At 53.0% G+C, this 27338-nt stretch overlaps 2 protein-coding genes across 3 annotated transcripts in view; both read left to right on the top strand.

Annotated features, from left to right (window-relative positions):
• KIF17 (kinesin family member 17) overlaps positions 1–17773 on the top strand; it is a 43570-nt gene extending 25797 nt beyond the window's left edge. Inside the window, exons 10-15 of one of the 2 annotated variants that reach the window (XM_040645892.1) lie at positions 135–346; positions 1828–2059; positions 11794–12052; positions 13048–13115; positions 14290–14407; positions 15516–17773. In XM_040645892.1, the coding sequence (XP_040501826.1) occupies positions 135–346; positions 1828–2059; positions 11794–12052; positions 13048–13115; positions 14290–14407; positions 15516–15694 (1068 nt within the window). In that variant the 3' untranslated portion in view covers positions 15695–17773. Of the gene's footprint in view, positions 1–134; positions 347–1827; positions 2060–11793; positions 12053–13044; positions 13116–14289; positions 14408–15515 lie in introns of both variants that reach the window. The other variant, XM_040645891.1, reaches the window with a different exon arrangement.
• A 631-nt stretch (positions 17774–18404) lies between these two features.
• Positions 18405–26745, top strand: DDOST (dolichyl-diphosphooligosaccharide--protein glycosyltransferase non-catalytic subunit). Its single transcript, XM_008694652.2, has 11 exons — positions 18405–18607; positions 18819–18929; positions 22510–22596; positions 23570–23673; positions 23809–23903; positions 24217–24310; positions 24746–24894; positions 25265–25412; positions 25919–26039; positions 26145–26251; positions 26342–26745. Exons 1-11 carry the CDS (start codon positions 18457–18459, stop codon positions 26489–26491), a joined length of 1317 nt encoding a protein of 438 aa, XP_008692874.1. The 5' UTR covers positions 18405–18456; the 3' UTR covers positions 26492–26745.
• The last annotated feature ends 593 nt before the right edge of the window (positions 26746–27338 follow it).

Genomic DNA, 27338 nt, shown 5'->3' with positions numbered 1-27338 from the left:
GGTGCCTCCGAGCCAGAAGTGATCGCCCTGGGCCGTGAGGGACCCAGCCTCTGCCATCTGGGATTGAGGCCACTGGGAGTTTGTGTCCAGGGACCGGCCTCTCTGCCTCCATCTTGGTTTCTCTTTGTGCTCAGGAGGTTGACCAGGGCCCAGAAGTGGCCGAGGAGACGGTGTTGACAGCAGAGCCTGGCATAAGGGCTGAGGCTGAGGCCCAGGTGGCCTTGGAGGCTCAGCCTCAGCCTTTGCTGGCCATGACCAGTGTGAGAAGGGACAGTGTGGGCGTGGAGGTGGCGGTGCTGACTGACGACCTGCCGCCTGTCGTGGACCAGCAGCAGGTGCTTGCCCGGTAAGTGCTGGTGCTCGGGGCTGGTGGGACCCCGTGGCAGGGCAGGAAGGGGCTATGCCCCGGGCATGGGGATGGGAGTGCCCATAGAGTCTTCACTGAGCCTCCTCTCTGCTCCTCCTCCTGGCGAGGGTGAAGAGGCCCTGAGCTCTGGGGATGGTACTAGTCAGCGGGGCGGGGCAGTGCTCGGCTCGGGGAACTGTACAGGTGCCACCAGACTCCCTCAGGCACCTGCTGGGGAACAGCTGCTCTAGGAGAGAGGGAAGGGACTGTAGCCTGCCTGGCATTCACAGGAATCCCAGGGTGGGGCAATGCAGGCTTTCCTCGGCTCCCAGTGAGCCTCCAGTGCCCTCCTGATGAGAGACCTGCTCACCCAAGTGACAAGCCACCCGATCACCCTCAGAGGCTGCCTGCCCTGGGAGCTGGGCGTTCTTCTCTCTGTGCCACTTAACATTTCTGAGCCTTGGTTCTCACTTCTGTAAATGAGACTAGTGTCAGGCTCACCTCCATGACAGCCCCATGGCCAGCGGGTCAGCCTCCTCCCAGCAGTGGCAATCTCAGTCCCACAGTCCACAGTTCAAACATGAACTGAGCAGGGGCTGCGTGCTGGGAACCAGGACGCAAGGATGAATGAGCTGTCACCTTGTCTTCAAGGACCCCACGGTCCAGGGGGAGGCAGCTACCCAGGCCCAGGGAGGGCAGCTTATGTAGCGCGAGAAGCAAGTGTGTTGTGCAGTCGACTGCCTGGGCTCCCGTCCGCCTCCATCACTATCTACCTCTACCACCCAAGCCAACTTGAAACCTCCCTGTGCCTTAGCTTCTTATCTACAAAAATGGGTGATAATAAGAGCTCCAGCCTGAGAAGCTGAGGGTCAAATGAGACCACGCCTGCTGAGCATCAGGCCCCAAGAAAACTCTCAGCACATGTGGCGGTGTTCAGGGTGTGGTCTGGAGTTCGATCAGGGAAGCCGTCATTTTCTGTTTCTTAGAGTAGCTTTGCTTAGCTCCACCTGAATGAGGTTTGCAGGACAGATGCCTCAGGGTGGCATCGAGATACAGGGCACAGCCCAGTGGCACAAAAGTGCAGCGTGGGGGAACAGCCTGGCTATTGGGAGAGCGCGCAGCGAGGAAAGCTAGAGCGAGCTGGGTGGGGGGCTGCAGGGGGAGATGAGGAAGCACCAGGCACCAGGGCTGCTCTGCTCTCACAGGGTGCTGGGGAGCACGGCCACCAGCCTGCTGCGCTGTGGGGACCATGGGCTCAGGGAGGCCTGCGGCGGGTGGTAGGTAGTTGGCTCTGGTCCATGGCGAGGTGCTCGCCCATCCTGTTGTGCGCACAGGCCTGGGTGGATCTGCCGGGAACCCGGGTTGGACCCCGTGCCCGCGTCTGGGAGGGGTTGTTGCGAGGCCCCCACGACGTCCGGCTGGACAGCACACGTGCTGATGGCTAGGTACCGTCACGCGCGCCTCCTTTTCCCCGCCGGCAGTCTGCAGCTGTTGGAGCAGCAGGTGGTGGGGGGCGAGCAGGCCAAGAACAAGGACCTGAAGGAGAAGCACAAGTGGCGGAAACGGTACGCGGACGAGCGCAAGAAGCAGCTGGTGGCGGCCCTGCAGACCTCGGACGAGGACGGCGGTGACTGGGTGCTGCTCCGCGTCTATGACTCCATCCAGGAGGAGGTGCGGGCCAAGAGCAAGCTGCTGGAGAAGATGCAGAGGAAGGTGAGGCCCCCCCCACGCCCAGGTGGCCCTGACTCCGCCCCTGGCATCTATCCAGCACCTGCTGTGTGCCTCGGCCGCCCTGGAGGCAGCCCCGGTGACGGACGGACGCGTCTGCTGTGCTGGGAGAGTGTGTGTGACCCATGGGACAACAGAGAAACAAGGGGGACAGCGCCAGACAGCGATAGTGAGGGAGTTCTAGGGGAGGGTGGTGAGGTAGGACAGACGTCCGGCTTCGAAGCCCACGGCCAGGAAGGCTGAGATGTCTTCGGTGCAAAAGGTGAGTTTATCAAAGCAGGGGGACAGGACCCCTGGGCAGAAGGAGTAGCACCCGGGTCATGAGGAGTGGCCCGTTATGTATTATCAAGTTGGGACGGGGTTAGGGATAGGGCAAGCCTCCGAGGAATTTTGGAAGCAAGGTTTCCAGGACCTTAAGGGGGCTAACTATTGTTGGGAAAAGGTCATTTATTACCATCTAAGAAAACCCGAGTCATGAGACCCTTCAGATGGATATGGGTGGGTCATATCTTGGGGTGTGACTGCCAACACGTATCTCGGGGGGTTTAGAGATAAAGGAAGTTTCCAAAGGAATTTTAATGTTAGACTTACAGGGGAACGCCTGGGTGGCTCAGTCGGTTAAGCATCTGCCTTCGGCTCAGGTCATGATCCCAGGGTCCTCAAATCGAGTCCCACATCCGGCTCTTTGCTTAGCAGGGACCTTGCTTCGCCCTCTGCCTGCTGCTCGCCCTGCTTATGCTCTCTCTCTCTCTCTGTCCCTTTCTCTCTCTCTGACACATAAATAAATAAAATCTTGAAAATAAAGTAGACTTACAGGATCCTGCGGGGGGAGTGGTCAGGCTAAGCTTGCCTCTTGCCCTCAGCAGAGTCCTACATCCAGGCAGCTGAAATCCTACAGGAATGTCCCTCTGCCTGTTTCAAAAACTTGTCAATGGGCTGTAGGCAGTAAGGAAATTTAATAATTTTTCTTCTGCCTTTGTTTTGCAAGTCAGGTGGCTTTATTTTTTATTTTTTCTTGGATTGAAGTACACACGTGCAAATCACAAGTGTGCAGCTTCACTCATTGCCACGAAGTGAACGCACCCGTGAAACCAGCACCCACGTCGGGGGACTGAATATTAGCGGAACCCTAAGTTCCCAGGGCCACCTTGGGTGGGGGGCAGAGAAGTTTTTCTGGAGGCAGTGACTTCTGAGGTGGGACCTGAACCTTAGGAAATGCAGGGCCAGGTCGTGACCGAACGAAGAGTCTTCCAGGCCAAGGGAGGGGCCGGTGCCATGTATGAGGTTAGCGGCTCCAGGAGCAGAAGGGAGGCGAATATGACCGAGGGCAGGGAGGGAGGACAAGACAGAGGAGGAGCGGCCATCTGCTTCCCTCGGCGCACCCTCGGGGGCTCGGGGCTCTGGGCCCTGACACGTCCCCCTTGGCCGGCCGCAGGGCACCCCTCGTCCCCATCCGACGCTGCCAACGCAAGGATCTTGCCAGAGCAGAAGCTGATGCTTTTCCTACTCCGAACACTGTAGTGTTTGGCTATTTTCATGCTTGTTCTTAATACCCTTTTTGTTTTCAGCTAAATTTGTTCTTCCTGGGATATCTCATAATTTGGTCTATGCACCTAAGTTTTGAAAAATTCTTTCTGGAGTTCAGTTAATGTCCCATTTTACACCTTCTTCATTTCGGTCCAGTTGCACTCTAAGGATTTTGGACTGCTGATTTGAAATGTTCATACGTGTGAATTGGTGGAAATTTTATTCACATCAGGATGTTGGGCTACGTTTTGGTTCTGTGTGCTCGTGCTTTGGGGGGTTTTTCTTCCGCTGAAATGCTTTGATTTTCATTTTCTGCTTCTAGAGCAGCTTTGACTAGCTACTTCTGCTCTTGTCTGTGTAGTTTGCAGTGTCTGGTTTTTCTACACTTTCGGGACCAGCTGAAAGCAGAGGTGAGGGTTCGGGCGGCTGGCCGGTTTTGCTCAGTCAACAGCACGCTCTTCTGTTCCTATAGTGAAGTGCAGTGTTAAACAGATTGCCCCCTACTGCTGTGGTAGTTAGCCTCTCACCGCAAATAGAGTTGCCTAAAATAACACAAATTTATTATCTCACAGTTCTGTGGGTCAGGGTCCAGCTCCAGCATGACTGGTTCCTCTGCTTAGAATTCCATATGGCTGAGACCAAGGTGTTGGCAGGGCTGCATTTCCTTCAGAGATTCTAGGGAAGAATCCATTTCTTCCAGGGTCATTCAGGTTGTTGACAGGATTTAGTCCTATGTGGTTGTAGGACTGAGGTTTGCATGGCCTTGCTGGCTGTCTGCTGGGGGTCATTCTGTTTCTAGAGACTGCCTGCCTTTCCTACCTCCTGGCCCCCCTTAGAATATATGTGCTGCCGAAGCGAGCACCCTGGCCCCCCTTAGAGACGCCCAGGGCCAGCCCCTCCTAGGCTTCAGCTCTCTGACTCTGCTCCTGTCTCCTTCGTCTGAAGCATCTCTTCTTCTTCTTCTTTTTTTTTTTTTTAAGATTTTATTTATTTGACAGAAAGAGAGACAGCCAGCGAGAGAGGGAACACAAGCAGGGGGAGTGGGAGAGGAAGAAGCAGGCTCATAGCAGAGGAGCCTGATGTGGGGCTCGATCCCATAACGCCGGGATCACGCCCTGAGCCGAAGGCAGACGCTTAATGACCGAGCCACCCAGGCGCCCCTGAAGCATCTCTTCTAACCCCTGTCCTCTGCCGGGGTCTCTGCGCCCCTCCCGTAAGGCCCCGTGTGGTTATACTGGGTTTACCAGATGATCCAGGATAATCCCCTGTTTTAAAGTCAACGGTTTAATAACCTTAATTCCATTTGCAAAGTGCTTTTTGCTGTAAGAGAACATAGTCATGGGCACGTACCAAGGGGTGGGAATCATAGGGGTTGAGACCTTGCCTTCCAGATTTTGCTCTCACTTTTGGGTTCCCTCCCTCTCTCTCTCTCTCTCTCTCTCTCTCTCTCTCGGTGGGAGGGGTCAGTGTGTCTTTCTTGATTTTCTCTTGTTTCTGCAGGCCTTTTATTTGCACCTCAAGGGGTCTCCCACTGATAAACACCCTCCAGAAGCAATGCCTTGCAGAGACTAACCCCTCGGTCTCTCCAGAGACTTGCAGAGACTCTGTCTTGCAGAGACCAACCCACATTCCAGTCTCTTCCATTGATTTCTAAGTATCCGATCTATCGTCAGTATTTTCCTACTCAGAGTGGGGCTTTCTCTTTTGGGGAGAGATGTTATCTGCCTTCCAGCACCTTCCCCTCCGGAGGCCCTTCCACACTTTGCTGGGTGCTTTCCACTCATTCCCGCCGTGGGGCGGCCCACCAGCTGGCTGCTGGGCTTCTGGTATTGCAGACCCGCTGGTGTAGGCTGGGCGGAGGCTGGTTTCATTTTCTCTCCTGGTTCTGTGTGCTGTTTCAGAGGGTCTCCCTGGAATGATTCAGATTTGGGTAGCTGCCGTTATCCCCAGGTATCTAGAACTTTTGTTTGTTTGGGAGAGAGCACGAGCAGGGAGGAGGAGCAGCAGGCAGAGGGAGAAGCAGGCCCCCGCTGAGCAGGGAGCCTGACGTGGTGCTCGACCCCAGGACCCTGGGATCATGACCTGAGCCAAAGGCACATGCTTAACCGACTGAGCCACCAGGCGCCCCAACTTTCTTGTTTTAATAGAAGCAAACATATGTGTGTGTACAAATCTGCTACCCACACACCTACATAGTCTCCCTTCTTAGGTCAAAGTAGCTACAAACACACTTTCCTCCACCTAGACTTTTTTCACCCAACGATACATCCTGGAGGTCGCTCGGTAACAGTCTCGAGAAATATTCCTCATTCCTCGCGGCACTCCATCACACGGGTGTGTCATTGTTTATTCCAACAGCAGCTCGCTCGCTCTCTTTTTTTCTTTTCCCAAGCCCACATTGGGGCTTGGACTCACCGCCCTGAGATCAAGACCTGAGCTGAGATCAAGAGTCAGACACTTAACCAACTGGGCCACCCGGGGGGCCATCCCGGCAGCTCTCTCTTGATGGACATTTGGGTTGTCCCTAGTCTTTTGCTGTGACAAAGAGCTCTGTAGTGAGTAGTCTGTACACACACTACTTTCGGATTTGGGGTCGGTTTCTTTGGAATTGATTCCTCCAGCTGGGACAGAGGAAACGCATGTGTGATTTGGGCTGTTGCCAATTTCTGCTCCGCGGGGAGAATCCTTTTGCCTTTCCACTAGCACGTGCGAGCGTGCTTTCGGGTAGCCTCGCCGGTTTGCGTCTTTCTTACTATTGAGCAAGGCTCATATTTCTTTTCATGTGTTTTAGGGATGATGGCAGTTCTTTCCCTCTGAACTGGGTTCACATCTTTTGCCCATTTTTCTGGTAGGCTGCTGCTTCCTTTCCCCTCTCCACTCGTAGAAGCTTTTTAGAGCAGAAGTATTGTAATTTACATCAGGAATATTAATATTCCTTGGTCTGTGGCCAGTTTCTTCATCTGTGAAGTAAGTTGGAAATGTTTTTGTTCCCGTTTCATTTGTCTTTTTACACACTTTATGGTATGTTTGCCATACAAAAGAATTTTTTGAAGTTCTTTTTTGTCCAGTGATCAACTTTTTATTATTGCGTGGAGATTCTGAGTTTATGCCTCCTTCTAGAACTCATATAGCTTCTTGCTTGCTTTTATTTTTATTATTTATTGTAATTTTTTTTTAGGCAGATAGAGAGAGAGTGAGTTGGGGGAAGGAGAGGGAGAGAGAGAATCTCAAGCCAACTCCCCGCTGAGCGAGGAGCCCGATGCGGGACTCAGTCTCATGACTGTGGGATCGTGACCTGGACTGAAATCGAGAGTTGACGCTTAACTGACTGAGCCACCCAGGCGCCCCATCTTTCTTTCTTTTTTGCATTTAAATCTGATTAACTTGATTTTTATCCTGGTGCCTGGGTGAGGCGCTCATTCCATTCTATCCGTTCCACACGGCTCTCCTTGTTTCCTAGCACCGGTTCTCGGAAAGCCCATTTATTCTCCACGAACGTCAGCTGCTGCCTTGATCGTATGCTAAAGTTCTGTAAGCACTGAGATGTAGTTCTGATTTTTCTATTCATTTCTCTTCCTCTGTCTATTCATGTACCAGTGCCAACCATTTTATTAGAAATTTAGGGGCTTTTTAATAAGTTTTATAATTTTATAGGGCTAATTCTCTATCAGTGATTTTCTTTCTTTCTTTTTTCTTTTTTTTTTTTTTTAAGATTTTATTTATTTTTTGGACAGAGAGACCGTGAGAGAGGGAACACCAGCAGGGGGAGTGTGAGAGGGAGAAGCAGGCTTCCCGCCAGCAGGGACCCCGATGCGGGGTTCGATCCCAGTACCCTGGGATCATGACCTGAGCTGAAGGCAGACGCTTAACGACTGAGCCACCCAGGTGCCCTCTGTCAATGATTTTCTATTCCAGGTTTTTCCTGGATATTCTTTCTTGTTTGTTTGTTTTTTACAAAATGAACTATAGAAACAACAGGGCTAGTGCAAAAGTAAAAAAGGGAGAGAAGTAAAGAAAAAAAGTTGGTGGAATTTTTTGGGGAATCACATTATATCTATACATTAGCTTGATGATACCCTCATGAGGTTGGATTTTTCTGTCCACAAACATGGTATGTCTTCTGTTAATTAAGACCAATTTTTGTGTCACTCAAGAGTATTTTATAAATTTCCTCTCATAGGTTTTGAACATATCTTGTTAATTTCACACCTAGATATTTTATGATATTTGCTTTCCTCTGCGAGGTATCCTGTTCCATTATGTCTTCTCACTGGATTTTATTTGTAAAATGAAGCCTATTGGCTTTAAAAAATATTTTTAAAAAATAATTGTGAAGTAAAAGGGAACACTTCTTAACTTATTCTATGGGGCCCATATCACCTGATAACAAAACCATACAATGACATAACAGGAAAACTATAAACCAGTATTTCTTTTATCTTAAGATTTTATTTATTTATTTGAGAGAGAAAGAAAGTGAGAGAGACCACAAGCAGGGGGAGCAGCAGGCAGAGGGAGAGGGAGAAACAGGTTCCTGGCAGAGTGGGGAGCCTGATCCGGGACTCGACCCCAGGACCCTGGGATCATAACCTGAGCCGAAGGCAGATGCTTAACCGACTGAGCCACCCAGGTGCCCTATAGACTAATATTTCTTATGAATATAAACACAAAATGCTCCACAAAATACTAGGAAACCAAATTATACATCATGCCAAAGTGGGATTTATCCTAGGAGTGCAAGGTTGGTTTAGTATCCCAAAATCAATTAATGCAATATACCATATCAATAGAATAAAGGACAAAACCCACATAATCATCTTAGTGATGCAGAAAAAAGTATTTGAAAAAATTTAACACCCGTTATGATAAAAACACTCAGGAAACTAGGAATAGAAGGGAGCCTCTTCATTCTGATAAAAGGCATCTATGAAATGTCTACAGATAATATCATACTTAATGGTGAAAGATTGAACGCTTTCCCCCTAAGATTAGGAGCAAGACAAGGATGTCTGCTCTCACCACGTCTAGTCAACGTTGGGCTGGAGGTTCTAGCTAGGGCAGTTAGGCAAGAAAGTGAAATAAAGGCCACTGAGATTGGAAAGGAATAGATAAAACCATTTCTATTTACAGATGACATGATCTTTTGGGTAGAAAAACCTAAGGAACCCACTAAAAAAAAAAAAAAGCCCTAACTGCTAAAATCAATTAACAACTTCAGCAAGGTTGAAGGATTCAAGATCAATAAGCAAAAAGCAATTGTATTTCTACGTACTTACAATGAACAACCCACAAATAAAATTAAGAAAACAATTGCGTGGGGCACCTGGCTGGCTCAGTCCATAGAGCATGTGACTCGATCTCAGGGTCATGAGTTCAAGCTCTACATTGAGTATGGACGCTACTTAAATAAAAATGGATAATATCCATAAACATCTAAAAAAACACAATTCTATTTGCAATACATCAAAAAAGAATAAAATACTTAGGAATAACAAAGGAAGTGTAAGGTTGATATTCCAAAAACTATAAAACGTTGTTGAAAGAGATTAAGAATACCTAAATAAATGGAAACACACCCATGTTCATGGATTGGAAGACTTAGTATTGATAAGGCGGCAATACTTCCCGAACTGATCTACAGATTCAAGGCGATCACTATCAAAGTCCCAGCTGGCTTCTTTGCAGCAACGGACAAGCTGACCCTAAAGTTCCTACGGAAATTGAAGGGACAGAAGAGCCAAAACAACTTTGAAAAGAACAAAGTTGGAGGATTCACACTTCCTGATTTCGAAATTTTTTTTAAAAGATTTTATTTATTTATGTGACAGAGAGACAGCCAGCGAGAGAGGGAACACAAGCAGGGGGAGTGGGAGAGGAAGAAGCAGGCTCCTAGCAGAGGAGCCCGATGTGGGGCTCGATCCCGGAACGCCGGGATCACGCCCTGAGCCGAAGGCAGACACTTAACAAATGCGTTACCCAGGCGCCCCACACTTCCTGATTTCAAAACTTACTACAAAGTTACAGTAATCCAGACTGCGTGGTACTGGTATAAAGACAGTCATAGAGATCAATGGCATGGAATTGAGAGCCCATAAATAACCTTCATGCTTATAGTCAGTTGATTTTCAACAAGGGAGCCAAGGTTATTCAGTGGAGAAAGGACGGTCTTCAATAAATGGTGTTGGGACAACTAGATGTCCGTATGGCAAAGAATGATGTTGAACCCCAACCTTACACCATATACACAGATTAATTCAAAATGGATCCAAAACACTAAATGTAAGAGCTAAAACTATAAAACTCAAAGGTGTAAATCTTTGTTACCTTAAATTGGACATTGCTGGGACGCCTGGGTGGCTCAGTCAGTTAAGCAGCTCCCTTTGGCTCAGGTCATGATCCCAGGGCCCTGGGATCGAGCCCCAGGTCGGACTCCCTGCTCAGCGGGGAGCCTGCCTCTCCCTCTTTCTCTGTGCTCTCTCACTCTCACTCTCTCTCCCTCACTTTTTCTCAAGTAAATAAATAAAATCTTTAAAAAGATAAATTAGACATTGCTTTCTTAGGTATGATACCAAAAGCACAAACAACAAAGGAAAAAAATAGATACCTTGGACTTAATCAAAATGGAGACTTTTATGCTGCAAAGGATCAGGAATGAGAGAATACAGCCCATAGAATGAGAGAAAATATTTGCAGATCACATATCACAATGAAGTGCTTATATCCAGAATATGTAAACAACGCTTACAACTTAAGAATAAAAAGACAAATTAATCCAATTTAAAAATGGGCAAAGGATCTGAACAGACAATTCTCCAAAGAAGATAAACAGATGGCCAATAAGCGCAAGAAACAGTGACCAACAACACTGGCCACCAGGGAAATGCAGATGTGCAATGCAGAACTACCATTTAGAGGGGCGCCTGGGTGGCACAGGCTACGTCATTTAAGCATCCGAGTCTTGGTTTCGGCTCAGGTCGTGATCTCAGGGTCACGAGATCGAGCCCCGTGTCGGGCTCTGTGCTCAGCCTGGAGTCTGCTTGAGATTCTCTCCCTCTCCCTCTGCCCCTCCCCTCTGTCTCTCTTGAATAAATAAATCTTTAGAAAAAAGAAAAGGAAGTCCTGACACATGCTCCAGCATGGATGGACCCTGAAAACACTGTGTTAAGTGCAAGAAGCCACACACAAGATTCTATATCGTGACATGGAATCTCCGGCATAAGCGAATCTGGAGAGACAGAAAGTGGATCGGCAGTCGCCTGGCGCTGGGGGTTGGGGAGAAGTGGAGGATGAGTACCTGTGGGGGTGGGGTTTATTTTTGGATCATGAGATGTTTACAAACTGGCAGAGCTGATAGCCGCACTACTCGGAATGTACTAAAAACCACTGAATTGTACCTGTTAAATGGGTGAATTGTATGACGTGGGAATTAGAGCTCAGTGAATCTGCTACAAAAGTCACCATGAAGGGTTCCAGATGTATGAAAATAGACAAATCTTCTTGCCATTAACACCACGTGTCTACCATCCATTAACTGCCCACGTGTGTCCTACCAGGTAGCCTCTGTTCTCACCTGGTTACAGGTGATGACCATTCCCATGAACCTAAAACATCCTTCTTTACTCATCAAACTGCCCTTTGAGGAAACAGACTGTGCACCCAGGGGTCTTGGGGCTGGGGGAGAGCACGCTTTACCGCTGCAGCTGGGAGTCACCCTGCAGACCCAGGTAGGAGATCGCAAAAGCGCGGAGTCCACGGTCAAATCAGGCTGGCTCTGCCCTTCAGTCCGATGTCTGTCACATGGTAACTTGACCGTGGCCACGGGAGAGCGAGCGCTGCAGAGCCTGAGAGTTAATGCCTCCGCTCCTCTCAGGAAAAGGATTTATACAATTTTCTGACACCGTTTAGGACGTGGTGACCCCAGTGTTATGTGTGGAGCCTTCCCAGGGGCTCCTGGATAAAATGTGTGTGGGGGGGATTGTCCCCGGGGGTCGGCATGGTGGGAGGTGGGGGGCTGATGAGCGGGTTCTTTTCCTGTTTTCTGCAGGGCTGTGGACACAGTCAGTGCTCATTTAGTGCCGGGGAGGGGGGTGGGCAGGTGGGAGGCCGGCGCGGGTAGACGGGCGGGTGAGGCGCAGGCAGTGGGTGCGGAGGGCGGCCGGATGGCGACTCAGCTCGTGACCCCTTGCTTCCAGCTCCGGGCGGCAGAGGTGGAGATCAAAGACCTGCAGTCAGAGTTCCAGCTGGAGAAGATCGATTACTTGGCCACCATCCGCCGGCAGGAGCGGGACTCCATGCTCTTCCAGCAGCTGCTGGAGCAGGTGCAGCCCCTCATCCGGCGGGACTGCAACTACAGCAACCTGGAGAAGATACGGCGCGAGTCCTGCTGGGACGAGGATAGTGGCTTCTGGAAGATCCCCGAGCCCATCATCCTGAAAACCAGCCTCCCAGTAGGTCAGGCGCTCGGCTGTCCCCTCGGGCCTCCTCCACGCAGCTTGCCCTCCTGCACGGTGACCTGGAGCCGGGGCCCCGGCCTTGCTGGCTGTGGGTGCAGCAGCTGGGGGGAGGGCCTGGGGCTCCAAGATGGCGGGGGCCTGAAACAGAAGTAGGGTGTTCTGGAGTGAGACAGATGTGGGTTGGAATTCTGGCTCCACCGCTCCCTGTGTGGCCTCTTTGGGCCTCAGTGTCCTCATCTGTGAAATGGGGATTAGTAACTGCACCTTCCGTAAAGATCGCTGGGTGGCTTAGCGTGTGTTCCTGCGTGTGAACCCCTCGCGCCATGCCCGGCACATGCTCCGTCTGATCACTGTCACGGTCATCGTTCATTACCTCCCCCAACAGCCTTGGGGCAGGCAAACATGATCACACCTTTTACATCCGAGAAGATGGAACCTCGGAATAAGTGACTGAAGCAGAGGCCAGTCAGAGCAGTGAGTCGTAGGACCAGGGATAGAAACGGGTTCACCTGCTTTCGCCACTTATTTCTGTGTGACCTTATGAAGGTCACTGTTTCTCTCTGGGCCTTGGTCCCAGATCTTCACAAAGAAGGGGTTGGGTGAGGTGGTCTTGAAGGCCCTTCCACCCCCGCTGAGTCTCAGGTCCCACGGTCTCCGGCCTCACAGTTGGGAGCACCCCTGGTCAGAGAATGTTCCTTCCGGTCCTGCTTCTCTGAGTTTAGGGATGGACAGTCCCCCTGCGGGAAGGCGGGGAGCCCAGCCAGCTCCATTTCCCAAATGCAGGGGTCAGCAGGGTTTCCCCTGCCCCCACAGGCCTGCTGTGCTGCAGGAAGCAGGGGAATGGCTGCTTTGGCATCGGAGCCCTCCTATTGTCTGTGTCCCAAAGTCATCCCTTGGCCTCGGCTCCGGAGAGTGCTGCTGCCTGCCCTGGCCCTCTGGCCCACAGACGAGGGACCAGGCAGCAGTGACTTCAGCTTGTGTTTCTCATAGCAGTTCCAACAGGGCCACAGAACAAGGCAGTCCGCAAAAGCTCTGCAGCAGACAACGGGGAACCAGGCACGGTAAGGCCTCTGGGAGGGGGTGAGGTGAGGGGAGCTGGGGCAGGGGAGGGCTTGCGGGTCAGCATCATACTTTCACCCCACCTGAGGATCAAAGCAGGAGGCTGAGCCTGGATCTTTCCGGTGTCACTCTGTCGGCCCCTCCCCCGGCTCTGGCCCTCACGCCAAGGCACTTAGGGTCCTAGAGACCAGAGGGCAAGTAGGTGGTGCAAGGTAGCCCTTCTTGCTGGCGAAGGACAGGAGGTGGTCTTCAAGCCCAGGCGCCGGGCCCGTACATTCTGGTTCCCTGCGCCCTTGCTGGTATCCTCGGACCAAAGGGCCCTCGAGGATCCACGAAACAGTAATAGGGCTTCTGAAGTTCCTTTGCTCTCCTACCTCTGTTGTTTCTATGACAACAGAGATATACCTCCCGCAGGCGGAGGTCAGGAAACTTCCTGTAAGCACACCGTTCTGTGTGCTGCTTTACTTGTCCGTTAGGCTTCCCCTGCAAGGCTAGCTCCGGACTCAGGCAGGTGCTCTCTACGCGGCAGGGAGGGTGGCTGCCGGCCGCTGGTGATCCCAGAGGAGGAGACCCAGTCTCTTACCACACCCTAAACCAACACTTGTGGAGAGATTCTGATGAGCTCTGCCTGGGTCAGGGGCTGCCATTGGACCAGGGACTCTGTCCGGAAGATCTGTTTCTGTGGCTGGTTCAGTCTGGGTCACAGGTGGGCGAGAAGGAGAGGTGGTGTTAGGGCACTGTGAACGATGGCCTCGCCAGGACCACGTCGAGGGGGAGAAGGGTGGTCCCTGAAGGCAGACTCAGGCTGAAGCAAACAAGGCCATTACAGTGGTGAAAAATCAGTCTTTGGTGAGGAGAGTTGGGGATTCCAGTTCTGATGACTCTGATTGTGCCCGTGGGCTGAGTCCTGTATTCATATTCTATGAATATGTCGTGATGGGTTTGGGCTATGTGGTACCGGAGAGCAAGGCACTTCCCATCCCAAGGAAGGGGGGTGGCATAGGCTTGGCCGGAGCTGTGACTCTCCTGCCCTGAGCTGCCTGGATCCCACCCCAGGAGTAGGGTCCACAGCGGGGGCCGGGAGGCTCAGGGCGGCCCCCACCCCACCAGGCTTGCAGAGGTGAGAACTGTACAAACAAGGGGTCTTGACCCACCGAGGATCCGGCCTCTCAGCAGGAAGAAGACCGCTACAAGCTGCTGCTCAGCCGCAGCGACAGTGAAAACATTGCCAGTAACTACTTCCGGTCCAGGCGAGCCAGCCAGATCCTCAGCACGGACCCCAAGAAGAGCCTCCGTGAGTGCCCTGCCCGCCTCCTGCCCTCCAGCCCCTCCCGGGGAGAGTCCCTCCCGGCCCTCTGCCGAGCGGGAGAGGCGTGATGATGGGTGGACTGGAGTCAGGCCCGGGTTGAGAACCCCTTCCCACCCCTGAGCCTCAGTTCCCTCGGCCGTCCGCTGAGATATGCCTACCTCCCAGGGTTGGGGGAGGTGAGGGGGGGAGCGGCCCAGTCCAGCGCCTGGCACATGGCATGTGCTCCGTGCCCAGACTCCCTCTTCCTGTCCCCCTTCGTCTCCTGGCGCAGAGCCGCCGTGTTCGGTTCCTCTGCCTCCCCCGAGCACGGCAGGCCTGCGGCACACAGCTGGGTGTCCTGGCATGGGCTGCCCGGGTCTGGCTCGGGGGCTCACCAGCTTCCGCAGATGCCAGTAGGGTGGCTGACAGGGCCACAGAAGGGGCACACAGGGCCACAGAAGGGGCACACAGGGCCACAGAAGCAGAACACTTTTAAAAGCAAGAGTGACAATCACTTTGTTCTTCCATTTTTTGTTAAGATTTTCTGTCTTTGAGCGAGAGCCTGAGAGCACAGGGGGAGGGGCAGAGGGAGGGAGAGGCTTAGGCAGACTCCCCACTGAGCACGGAGCCTGAGCCCTAAACCAAGAGTGGGACGCTTAACTGACTGAGCCACCCCGGTGCCCCTCGTTCTTCCATTTCTAAAAGCAAAATCAAAGGCCACGGAGCTTTTAATAAAATAGCCACGAAAAGCAAATCTCAGTTCTACGTTGAGACTGTTGAGGAGGCGGAATTCAGTAGAGTTGAGGACCAGGAGGGAAAAATAGCACCGGAAACAAATGAACGTCAGTTGAGGACCTGGCACTGCGCCCATGCTGCCGATGAGGAAACTGAGGCCCCCCGATGTCACACTTGCACGCAGCTGGGCCCCGAGTGCAGGCCTGTCCGGCTCAAGATCCGGGGCTGCCGGAGTCTGAGTCTCCAGAACTCCGAGCTCCGGGCCCAGACCGTCTGGGGGCCCAGCTGTGGGACCAGACCTCCGGCTGGGTGGGGTGGGGCGGGCTCCCCATCCCCGTGTCCCCCTGGCTCACTGGCTGCTCTGCCCCCTTCTCCACAGCGCATCACAGCTCGCCCCCCGGCCTCAGCTCCCCACTCAGCAACACCGCTGCCGTCTCGCCTACCCAGGCCCCCGAAATGCCCCAGCCCCGGCCCTTCCGCCTCGAGTCCCTTGACATCCCCTTCACCAAAGCCAGGCGTAAGAAAAGCAAAAGCAGCTTTGCCAGTGAGCCTCTGTGAACAGGGCCTCCTGCTGCTGCCCTGCCTTGGGGGCTTCTGTGAGACTGCCAGGCCCCCCAGGGCAGCCCCAGCCAGGCCTCCTCCCCCCTGCCCCCAGGGTGTGCAGACGCCCGAGGGGGTCCTTGCCCTGGGAAGAGGCTTTCCCTTCTCTGTCACCCGTCCTCGCAGAGGTGCGCTCCGACTCCCCATGCCGCGCCAGTGTTCCAGCCGCTCACCTGCCACAGCTCGCCGTTCCTGCCCACCCGTGTTATTCCGTGCCTCGATGGGCTCAGAAACCTCAAGGCGTTCACCAGCAGCCCCGACGGAGTGGGCAGCAACTTCGTGTGAATCAAGGACAGCATCTTGGGGATGGACGATCGTGCCTCGGTCCACCAGCTCCCCTTCCTGGGGGAAGCCGGATGGCGTGGGCGCGGGAGTCCTGGAGCAGCTGCTCCACTGCACACGCCCAGCTGTCGTGGCCTAGAGGAGGCTTCGCATGAAGCTGCCCCAATAAACTGCCTCTTACCGATAAGCTCCTTCCCCAGTCCTCTGACGGTGTCACAGGGGCCCCTCCTGCCACTGCTGCCTGGCCTTCACGGGGAAGCCCTTTTTGGAGCAGTTTCTTAACTACCCGATGCCTTTAAAACAGGCCACAGGCTTTCTGCCACTGCCCACACTTGTGAGTACTAGTGCATTTTTCTGAGGAGAGCACCTGAACTGTCATTAGATTCTCAAAAGATTTGTGAGTCAGGAAAGCAGAGTCCTCGTTTTGGAAAGTAGGGATTGTGTCTTGCTGAAACCCAGAAAAAGGCCAGGTTTTGACAGTCCTCAGGGGCTGTGCTGGAACTGGATGCCCTGATGTGGCCAGAACCCAGGCCGTCGGGGCTACTGAGGACACACTCCTCCCCTTGGCCTTCGTATCCCAGGCCTGGCCTGCAGGAGGGCCCAACCATCGAGGGAAGAGTCTTGGCCTTTGGTTGAAGAGGAGACTCATTTCACTCCGGGCCCCATCTGTGAAAGGGGAACAGCTGCCTCCTAGGGGCATTGTGAAGGTTCAGTGAGATAGTCGGTGATGTTCCGGGCACATAGCAGGTGCCTTGCCTTAGTCCCCCTTGTTCGTTCTCCTCCGTATTTTGCAATAATGACTGTGGCGGATCCACAAGCCACTTGCCAGGGCCAAACTCACGCCCTGGAGCAGCTGGGGTGGAAGGTGCTCGGGCAACTGCGGAGACCAGTCTAACTGCAGGCCGGCTGCAGTACCCACGTTGAGGAAGGAAGATCAGGTCTTTATGGGGGAACAGAGTGCCCTTGTGAAGGGTGGCGCAGACATAAAGGATGGAGACGATCCTGGGAGGCTAAGAGGGGAATGGCGGGGGGCGTGAGCAAAGGCAGGAGGTGGGGAGTTTGTTAAAGGTTGGAGACTTGCCACAGGGAAGCCCTGAGCAGTGTTGAGAGGAGGATGTGGCTGCCGAGATCAGTTTTGGTGGAGACCTGAGTAAGGAGTCTTGGGTGTCCCCGAGCTGTGGCAGACTCCTAAGCTACCAAATGGCACCACTGGGTCTGAGTTTGGGGTGGACTGATGTAGGATCATATGCAGAAGGGCAGGCGCGCTGAACTGGGGCGCCTGAGGTAGGGGTGAGGCTGAACTTGCAGTGGAGCCAGTGGAGATGGAGAGGAGGTAGAATCAGTTAAGGAGATGGATGGAGGGAGATTTTGACTTTTGCCCCCACATTCTTGGCTTCGTGGACAAGTGTGAAAGGTCAAAAAAGATTAGCTACCTTCTCTCTCCACAACTACCTTCACCATTTGCTGCAGAATAGTGGTTGGGACCCAGAAAGCAGCTGAAATCTTGGCGCTGCTTGTGGTAGCTTTCACTCAGACCCATGGTGGGGCTGGGAAGAGCCCCGCCAATTTAGAAGGGGTGGGAGGCAGCACTACTGTCTGCACCAAGTGCTTCAGAAGCTGCCCGAGAGCTCCCGCCAGCCCAGGCTTTTGCAAAGGCACGCAGGTAAGCGGGAGAGCTGGGCCTCGCTATCATTTCTATTTGCAGCCTAGGAGAGAGGCCCGGAGAGAAGTGAAAAGCCCCAGCAGCAAGGTCAGTGCGGGGGGTGCGGGGCGGTGCTGGGAAATGAACCCAGCTTGAGAGTTTCAGTCGGTAGGCCGGTTCGCCGCCCATCCACGCCGGCTCCAACGTGGGCCACCAGGCCGGGCAGGACAGGCCCGTCCCAAGGCCCCTGGGTCCGTGAGCGGCAGGAGATTCAAAGGGCTCCTGTCCCTCATCTTAGTTTTCCAACCCTTCCTCCCTGGAGATGGCGGAGGTGGGGCCTGGTTCCTCGTCCCGCGTCGATCCTGGTCCTGTGAGGACCACCGGGGAGGTGGTTTGTGGTGGCCACCACCGGCGCAGGTCCCGTGAGGGACTTGCTAGTCGATGAAGAGGCGGGACCGGGGCTCCGGGCGGGAGACCGGACTGGGCGGAGCCTATGGGCGCTTTGCCTTGTTGATTGGCTGCGGCTGCGGAGCTGTCTTTCTAGGATTGAGCCTTTTCCTTTGAGGAGGCGGAATCTCTCGGCCTTCCGCCAATAGGGTTCAGGGACTCCGCCTCCAACGGGGCATTTCCGGTGGTGCTCCGGCTCTTCTCCGTCTCAGCGGCGGCTTAGGCCCGCCCGGCCGCGACGTACCAGGATCGCTTCCGGGTGTTACTCCAAGACCACGAGCTGCGATTGGGCGGCCTAGACGGGGCACTTCCGGTGCCCAGGTGCTCGGGTTTTGGCTGGAGGAGGAAGATGGAGCCTGGCGCCGCGGCCCGCGCTTGGTCTCTCCTGTGGCTGCTGCCCTTGCTTTGCCCGGTCTGCGCTAGCGGTCCTCGCACCTTAGTGCTGCTGGACAACCTCAACGTGCGGGAGACTCACTCGCTTTTCTTCCGAAGCCTGAAGGGTGAGACCCGGGCCCGAGGCGGCGGGGGAAAGTCGGGTTGGAAAGGCCCCCGAGCCCGAGGGCAGCGACCTCCCTTCCTCCTTCCCACTGGTTTTGCACGAAGGGGCTGCCCGCTCAGGCTTCTCGCTCGGGTGGGGGGCGGTCGTGGTCTCTGCAGCGGTGCTTTCCCTTGGCGTCCAGTCTGCCTCAGCTCCCTGTTCTTCTCGTCCAGACAGGGCCTTTGAACTCACATTCAAGACCGCAGATGACCCCAGCCTGTCCCTCATTAAGTACGGGGAGTTCCTCTACGACAATCTTATCATTTTCTCCCCCTCAGTAGAAGGTAAGGGCTGCACGTCGCTCCCAGAACTGGGATTCAGGGCCCACGATTGATTGATCGCTTTCATCTGGATCTTGTTCATTTTTTGGCCATGGCATGGGTCACCAGCCCTGGGCTCTGCTGCGGCCAGGGAAGAGGGAAATGTTCACTTCTAACCTGGGCCCAGGAGGGAATGTCTCCTTTCTAAAAGGCACAGCTGAGGGTTGTGGGGTCAAGTGTTGCACAGACCATGGAAGCGCAGGTCCTGCTACTCCTGAGAAGGGGATTTTCTCTATAAAGGGCCTGATAGGAAAGATGGAGAGTGCCGCTGCTTGGGTTGGCCTGTGTGGGTAGAGAAAATGGCATGCTATTAAATAGTTTGCCTGCAGAGGCATTGTGATAGTTGATGGTAAGAACTGAGATGGAGTCACAGTTTCTAATGGCTAGAACATTAGCCATAATCTAGCCCAGCCCCTGTTGGAGACTGGACGGGTGTGTCCAGGGCCTTAGTAGAGAGCTGGTTGTTGAACAGAATGAATGTCTTCACTGGCTTATCCAGTTGATACTTCAGTATTCCTGTGACAGAGAGCTTACAAGTTGTGCTCAGGCAGATGGGAGTGTCACCGAGAAGGAAGCGAGCTGTGGGTGAGAAGGGTTGGGGGAAGGCCGAGCTAGGCTCTTGCTTTGGGAATGTCAGAGAACCTAAACAGTGTTTCGTCATTTCCGTACCTCCTTCCTATTTTTAATGTATCCCATATCACCTGTTAGTAATTGCTTAACGTTCTCTTTAAATTGACCCCTTAAAAAAAAAAAAAAAGAAACTATAACAACATTTTAAAGGAAACCAGTAAAGAACCCAGTATCAACACTAAAAATGGAAAGCCAGTATCATCACTTCCTTTCAGTAGAAGGCAACTGTAAACGCTGTAAGTTCTAGCCAGCTTCTGTTGCCTGCTGAAGGCACTGAGTCCGGGGCTTCCACTTTTTTTTTTAAGATTTTATTTATCTATTTGACAGAGATAGAGACAGCCAGCGAGAGAGGGAACACAAGCAGGGGGAGTGGGAGAGGAAGAAGCAGGCTCATAGTGGAGGAGCCTGATGTGGGGCTCGATCCCATAACGCCGGGATCACACCCTGAGCCGAAGGCAGACGCTCAACCTCTGTGCCACCCAGGCGCCCCCGGGGCTTCCACTTAAAGGAGACTAGCAAACGTTAGAGAAGTTGTTAAGATTAGTATCAAACTAAGACATTCTCTTTGATGGAGCAAGCTTGAAAAATAATTGGAAAGGGAAGAAGTCTCTCTGAGATTCAGCGTTGTTTAAAGCTCTGCCCTACGTCACTGTTGGACCTTTTCTGCGCCTCGCACAGTAAGTCCCACATGCTGCAGGAAAGCTTCGGGCACTCCTGGGAAGAAGGCTTGTGGCGGGGGGGTGGCGGGATTCAGGGTAAGAGTTTGGCCCTGGCTCCGAGGGTCCTTCCGTGGCACTGTGACTGCCGTTAGCCCTCTCAGGCCTGAGAACCCTGGCCTGGCGTCCTTCTCCATGCATCGGTGGCTTCGTCACTGATTAGGAAGCTCCCAAGTCCCATGCAGTGATGGCCATAGAAGAATGATCCTTAGCACATCCTTTGTACCCAGAAAAAACTAGGTCCTCTCTTATAGATGGGCACATGGGCTCAGAAAGGTGGAGGGGTTTCCTGGATTCAAGCCCAGGTAGCTCCGTCTCACAGCCTGGGTTCTTGCCACTGCACAAGGATTTCTCAACAGTGGCGCTTCTGGACATTTCAGACTGGATAATTCTTCATTGGGGGCGGCGGTCTTGTGCCCTCTAAGATGTTTAGCAGCATTCTGGGCCTCTATGCACTAGATGGCAGTACTCACCTCCAGACATTGGTCTTAGGGCAAAATTCCTCCTCGTTGGGAACCACTGTCCACCGTAGTGTACCAGGAGCTGCTTCTCAGTTGTCTGACTCTGCCTGGCCTGTCTGTAGGAGGGTGGATAGATGGCTTTCTGAATGTAGTAGAAGAGGTGTAACGTCCCCAGGTACAAGATGTTCTGTCTGTGCCTGAAAGTAAGGTAAGCTGCTTTTCGTTTTTTCCTGAAAATTACCCCTCAGAAAAGAGGGCCGTTCTCATAGTCGAATCTTTACGTAGTCATGTTATGGATGCATAATGGACAGACTTCTCTAGCCGGTGTCAGTACACGGTACTCCCACCCTTCATGTTGCTTGGGCCGGAAGTCTTGGGGTTGTCCTTTGCGCCTCTCTCTCTCTCACAGCCCGTATCCAGTCTATCACAGGCCCTGCTGATTTTATCTTCAGGGTAGGTGTGCAGGCCCACCTCCTGTCTCCCTGCTTCTCTCTTCCCTCCCTCCCCTTCTCTCCACTCTTCACTGCCTGGGTTATCACAGTGGCCTCCTAACCCACTGCTCTGCTCCCACTCCAGTCCCCGTACCCGATTCTCCACCCAGCTGCCAGAATCGTCCATTAAAAATATAAAGCAGGTCGGGTTGTTGTCCTGTTCAGAAGCCTCCAGTGGCTCCTTATGGCCAACCTCATGGGGGTCTGTACAGCCTCGTGAGCTGCCCTCCCCATTTCGGCCGGCCTCATTTGCTTTTGCTCTCCCCTTCGTACACCAGCCGAGCCACACTGGGCTCCTTGCTGGGACAGGCTCACCTGCCTCGAGGACCTCGCCCCCGTCGTTCTTGATGCCCCCTGTGCTGCCTGGGCCACTCTCACACCTCAGATGCTACTTGCCCCGGGTCTTCCCTGACCGGAAGCTCCCCCTCCCTCCTACTGTCCCTTTTTTTTTCTGCACACAAGAAACAATGTTCACGTAATGCCTAAGTGAATTCCTGAGCACTCCCTCCATTACTTTGTTGAACATCAGGATGCGCTTTGGGGAAGACTCTTGATCTGGTTCTGGGTGCTCATGGCAGTCCTCTGCCTGGATTGACTGACCAAAGAAAGATACCGTCTCATAAGTACAGAGGTTGGAAGTTAATGAGCCTTTTTGGGGATCACTTTAATAAAAGCAGTCTACAAAGTGGTAGACTCTCTGTTATGGCTCTCGTGGATCTAAATCATAGGATTAATAAGGAAAGAAATTACACATGTTGGCAAAAGAGTACTAGTGTCAAGTGACCGCATCATCCTAGATTCAGAAGGGCTCGTTCTCAGACAATTTAGATGGAAGTGAAATTGATGGGCTCTGGCAAACTGCCAGCCCCAAGTAGCTCCAGTGATGACAGAGCTACTGATGGGAAAGGCACAGGTGGTGAGTTTGAGTGAAGTTGTGTCGTGAAACTTGAGTGGGAAAATGCAGCATTTCTGAACGTGTATTTTATGTGTGACTTGAGATGTGTATAACTAGCTTGACAACTATAATTCGTGTTTGACTATGTCATTTATACTTCTGAAAGTTAAAAGTTTATGAATTCAAGTCTTAAGGATCTTCAGTTTGGGAAAATGGGCATATATGGCCAACGGGCATCTCCTTTTGGGCTGCAGAGGGCTCTTCTGGGATGGGTTGTGGCTGGTCTGCAGTCCCCGCTCCGCAGCCACGTCAGAGGAGCAGTCTGGCTTACTGATCTGACACTTCTTTCAGATTTTGGAGGCAACATCAACGTGGAGACCATCAGTACCTTTATTGACGGTGGAGGCAGTGTCCTGGTGGCTGCCAGCTCAGACATTGGTAAGTCTGACTTGGGAAGGTCTAATGCTTTCCATCATTTCTCCGGGAAGCTTGGCGAGTTCTACAAATGGAAGCTGCTAGATTGGTGCTCACTGGACAGTGAGTGCGGGAACTGCAGAGCCGTTCAGTCCCTCCCGTGCTTTCCTGTGACCAGAACCAGGGAGATGTGGGGCCTGTTGGGGCTGGGGACCCTGTTGTTTCCCGGTTTTTTCCCTTTTGTTTTTGTTCATGTTGGTGGAGCGTCCCTTATAAAAAGATGACAGGTAGGGGCTACTTGGGCAGGCCCCAGAGCATTTTGATAGATTATTTTTTTGTTTCCTATTTTGGAAATTCTCAAAGATGCCTGGAAGTAGGGAGAGAGCAGTATCCTGAAGCCTGCACGCGTATCACCCGGCTTCAGCAGGCATCGACACCTGGCCCGTCTTGTTTCATTTTCTCAGCATTGACATGTTTGTTTTTGTTTATTTTTTTTAAAAGATTTTATTTATTTAAGAGAGACGGCATGAGAGTAGGGGGAGGGGGAGGGAGAAGCAGACTCCCCGCTGAGCAGGGAGCCCGACATGGGGCTTGAGACCATGACCTGAGCCAGAGACAGATGCTTAACTGACTGAGCCACGCAGGCACCCCAGCATTGCCAGATGTTTAAGACCATCCTGGGTGGGCTTCTTTTTGGGGGTGACGAGGAGGAGAGAGAGGAGAGAAGTCCTGTGAGCCAGGCTCATTCAGGTCAGGTCTGTCTGGGGTAATTTGCCCAACGTGGGCTTTTGCGTATTGTGGGTGGAGGCGGCCTGGTGGTTGTGTGTGGTACCCGTTCAGGTTCTGACCCTGCAGTCAGAATACCTCAGCCGGGTGAAACTGCAGGGCTCTGGGGTGACTGGGAGAGAGTGAGTCACCAGGATGCCAGGGCAAGTGACACTGCTTGGCCCAGGGTGCACCGTAAGGGCTGAGCCAGGCGTTTCTTGGGTCTGTGCAGGTGACCCTCTTCGAGAGCTGGGCAGTGAGTGTGGGATTGAGTTCGATGAGGAGAAAACGGCTGTTATTGACCATCACAACTATGACATCTCAGACCTTGGCCAGGTAATCAGGCCTGTTACCTTCCAGGTTTCAGGCCCTTAAAGCAGAGCTCAGCCTGGAAACCGAGAGGAGGTTGGGAGGGAGTCCTTGGCGTGGGGGCACCTTTCCTGACCCCCATCATTCCCTCTGCTGCTGCAGCATACACTCATTGTGGCTGACCCCGAGAACCTGCTGAAGGCCCCAACCATTGTCGGGAGATCATCTCTGAACCCTGTTCTCTTTCGAGGTGTCGGGTGAGCGAGCAGGCGCAGGGCGCTAGAAGCCTGGGAAGGACGGGATCACTTTCTTTTGTGAGGAAACGAACCCAAACTTGATGATTTGGGGGCATTCCCTGGAGGGGAATCCCTGGAGCATGTGGGTGAAATTAATTTAGGACACTCAGAGCCAGACTTCATTATTGCGGTGAGAGGAGGGCTGCTGTTGTAGCAGGGGCTCAGCTGTTGAGAACACAGAGCTCATCTCTGTGAAGAAATGGCCTTTAGGGACCCCAGGTCTTTGGGCTCAGTTCTCAGAGTTGGTGTTCGGTGTCCTCTTTTCCTTCCACAGGATGGTGGCTGATCCTGACAATCCTTTGGTATTGGACATCCTGACGGGCTCTTCCACCTCATACTCCTTCTTCCCGGATAAACCTATCACCCAGGTGAGGTGCAGCCTTGAGGCCTGTAGATCCTGGGCCTGGTGGTAGAGCACTTTATTTGAAAATGAGAAATGGGGCCCCTGGGTGGCTCAGATGGTTAAGTGTCTGACTCTTAATTTCAGCTCAGGTCATGATCCCAGGGTCGTGAGATCGAGCCCTTTGTTGGGCTCCATGCTGCATGTGGAGCTTGCTTGAGATTCTCTCTCCCTTTCCCTGTGTCCCTTTCTTTCTCAAGAAAAAAAGAAAGAAAGAAGGGGAAAAAAAGCACGTAGGACAGCCCACTCTGCGGGGGCTGGGAATGAGAGCTTGGTGGAGGCAGGAAGGGGCCGAGGCAGTGGGGCCTTAGGTGCCGTCCTCAGGTAGGACCTGGGTGGTTGTGGCCCAGCTGCCTGTCCTTTGCCTGGGCTCTCCTGGATGACGGCCCCCTGTCGTTCCCAGTACCCCCACGCAGTGGGGAAGAACACCCTGCTCATTGCGGGGCTCCAGGCCAGGAACAATGCCCGGGTCATCTTCAGTGGCTCCCTGGACTTCTTCAGTGATGCCTTCTTCAACTCTGCAGTGCAGAAGGCCGCGCCTGGCTCCCAGAGGTGGGTGCTGGAAGGCTCTGGGGGGCCTGGGAAGAAGGAGCCTTTTAGCTGGAAGGGTCAGAGGCTAGCTATCTTCAGATACTTGAAAATTATTTGAAGACTTGACTTTGTTGCTGTGTTACTGGTGTTGGCACTCCAAACTTCACGGTAGTAATGGCTTCTCTGGAGATGTTCCGACGTGTATTTATTGCACAGGTGACTTCCAGAGCAATACCATCTGACAGCTTTTCCGTGTTCCCTTTAAGCAGGATACCTAGATATGTATGGCCCCAGGCAGAAGCTAGTTTTGTGCAGTTTATCTTGATGAATAGGGACTTGTCGTGAAGAAGTTGGTTCTAGTGCTCTGGCCTCTCGTTTTCCCCTTCTGCAGGTATTCCCAGACAGGCAACTACGAGCTCGCTGTGGCCCTTTCCCGCTGGGTGTTCAAGGAGGAAGGGGTCCTCCGTGTGGGGCCTGTGTCCCACCATCGGGTGGGTGAGACGGCCCCACCCAACGCCTATACTGTCACTGACCTGGTGGTAAGAGGGTCTTGGAGCAGGAGGGCCCCTGGGGTTTTGGCCAAGTTGCTTCAGCTTGAAAGCCTTTTTTGCACATTTCTGTGATGGGCTTAGTGGCCTAAGGAAGAAGAAATTCATCTCTACCCCTAAGAGTGTCAGTGGAGGTGCAGAGTGCCTGGCACACAAGCCACTGTCTAAAGAGACCTTTGAAGGGGTGTGGGTTTGCCGAGGAAGTGCAGGAGCGGGAGGGCTTCGCCAGTGCACGCTGCTGGGAGCCGGATTCACTAGAGAAACGTTGGAGTCGGGTCTAGAGGATGAAAAGGGGTAGGCAAGAGAAGTGGGGGCGGGGGGGGCAAGACAGCAGGGAAGGCCCGAGCGCACCTGGCCCACTTGCGAGTGGAGTGGTCTGGGTGCAGACTTGGATGGCCCCATGCCGAGCTGTGGCTGGGAGTTCCTGCCAGGCTCACGAGTGGTTCGGGGCAGCTCTGAGGGTGGTGGCAGCCCGGCTGACCAGCCTCTTGTCTCAGGAATATAGCATTGTGATCGAGCAGCTCTCGAATGGCAGATGGGTCCCCTTTGACGGCGATGACATTCAGCTGGAGTTCGTCCGCATCGATCCTTTTGTGAGGACGTTCTTGAAGAAGAAAGGCAAGTAGTCGTGGTGCACAGGAATGCTGCAGGACGACAGTCCCCTGGGGCTTGCTCTTGTGCAGCAAGAAACCCCTCCTGCTTACGGTCTCGGATCTTCCCCAGGTGGCAAATACAGCGTCCGGTTCAAGTTGCCTGATGTGTATGGAGTGTTCCAGTTGAAAGTGGATTACAACCGGCTAGGCTACACGCATTTACACTCTTCCACTCAGGTGAGCGTACGTCACAGTCCCCTTTTTGGCCAGAGTGGCCCCGTCTGGGCTGCTGGGTGGCCAGGGCCTGTCACCTTGGTCCTGTCGTAGGTGTCCGTGAGGCCACTCCAGCACACGCAGTACGAGCGCTTCATCCCCTCGGCCTATCCCTACTACGCCAGCGCCTTCTCCATGATGCTGGGGCTCTTCATCTTCAGCACGGTCTTCTTACACATGAAGGAGAAGGAGAAGTCTGACTGAGGGGGCAGAGCCCTGGGACTCCTTAAAACACGCAGATGGGGCTTATGTAGGATTGGGGCTTCCTTTATGGTGGGATTTGTGTGTGTGTTAAGCTGTGTGACAGTGGCACAGCCTTACCTCAGGGGGAGATGCAGCATTGAGTACCAGGGGGTGGGGGTTAGAGACTGATTTTTAATGGAGTTTTTCCACCTAACGCTAAGTGGTATTTTTCATATGTGGTCACTCTCATTTCTATGATAAACATTGCCCTCCAACTTCGTCTGGCCCCGTGTGCCTTGCTGTGGTGGGAATGCTGTTGAGCAATGGTGAGACACAAAAGCGTTGCTGCCGTGGCCTGCATTTCCCTAAGTGTGAAATCCTAGAACTTTGGGGGAGAGGACATGGTTAATAATACACGAGGTGTTTGACTTTCTAATAGGATTATAGAGTTGACATGTATGTGTACCTTGCTTTAGGCAGTAGTTGATTTCTAAAAAGCATGTGTAAAATTCTATGTGAAATCCCGTCCCCATTGTTGATCTCTACTCACAGAATTTTGTCTTTATTAAGGTGTAAGAATCACTCTTAAAGCCACATCTGCAGTTCAGAGCAAGTAGGTGTTCTTCGGGTGTAAATGTGCATTTAATCCTTCATAATTCCTGTAAGAAATGCTAGTCAAAAGACGAATCAGCAAGTAAACCACCACAGTTAATTTCCATTTCATCACTGCTTCTAGCTCTGTTAGACTTGATTCAGTAGCTGGAGGAGCTCCGTGAAGTACTTCCTCAGAGACACCGCCGAGCTTTCCAGGCCTTGCTGGCTGTCTTTTTATTCTGATACCTGAATATACTGACCTGGGCAAATGTCT

The sequence above is a fragment of the Ursus maritimus genome, unplaced genomic scaffold (genome assembly GCF_017311325.1).
Source record: "Ursus maritimus isolate PB19 unplaced genomic scaffold, ASM1731132v1 scaffold_32, whole genome shotgun sequence".
Classification (NCBI taxonomy): Eukaryota; Metazoa; Chordata; class Mammalia; order Carnivora; family Ursidae; genus Ursus; species Ursus maritimus.
Note: the sequence above shows the minus strand (reverse complement) of the source record. Positions and strands in the feature narration are given on the sequence as shown.

Excerpts from the sequence above, each read along its gene's own strand:
- DDOST (XM_008694652.2), top strand. The coding sequence starts at position 18,457 with ATGGAGCCTGGCGCCGCGGCCCGCGCTTGGTCTCTCCTGTGGCTGCTG. Across the intron at positions 18,608-18,818 it reads TTTCTTCCGAAGCCTGAAGG|ACAGGGCCTTTGAACTCACA; the intron begins GTGAGACCCGGG and ends CTTCTCGTCCAG. Across the intron at positions 24,311-24,745 it reads CGGATAAACCTATCACCCAG|TACCCCCACGCAGTGGGGAA; the intron begins GTGAGGTGCAGC and ends TGTCGTTCCCAG.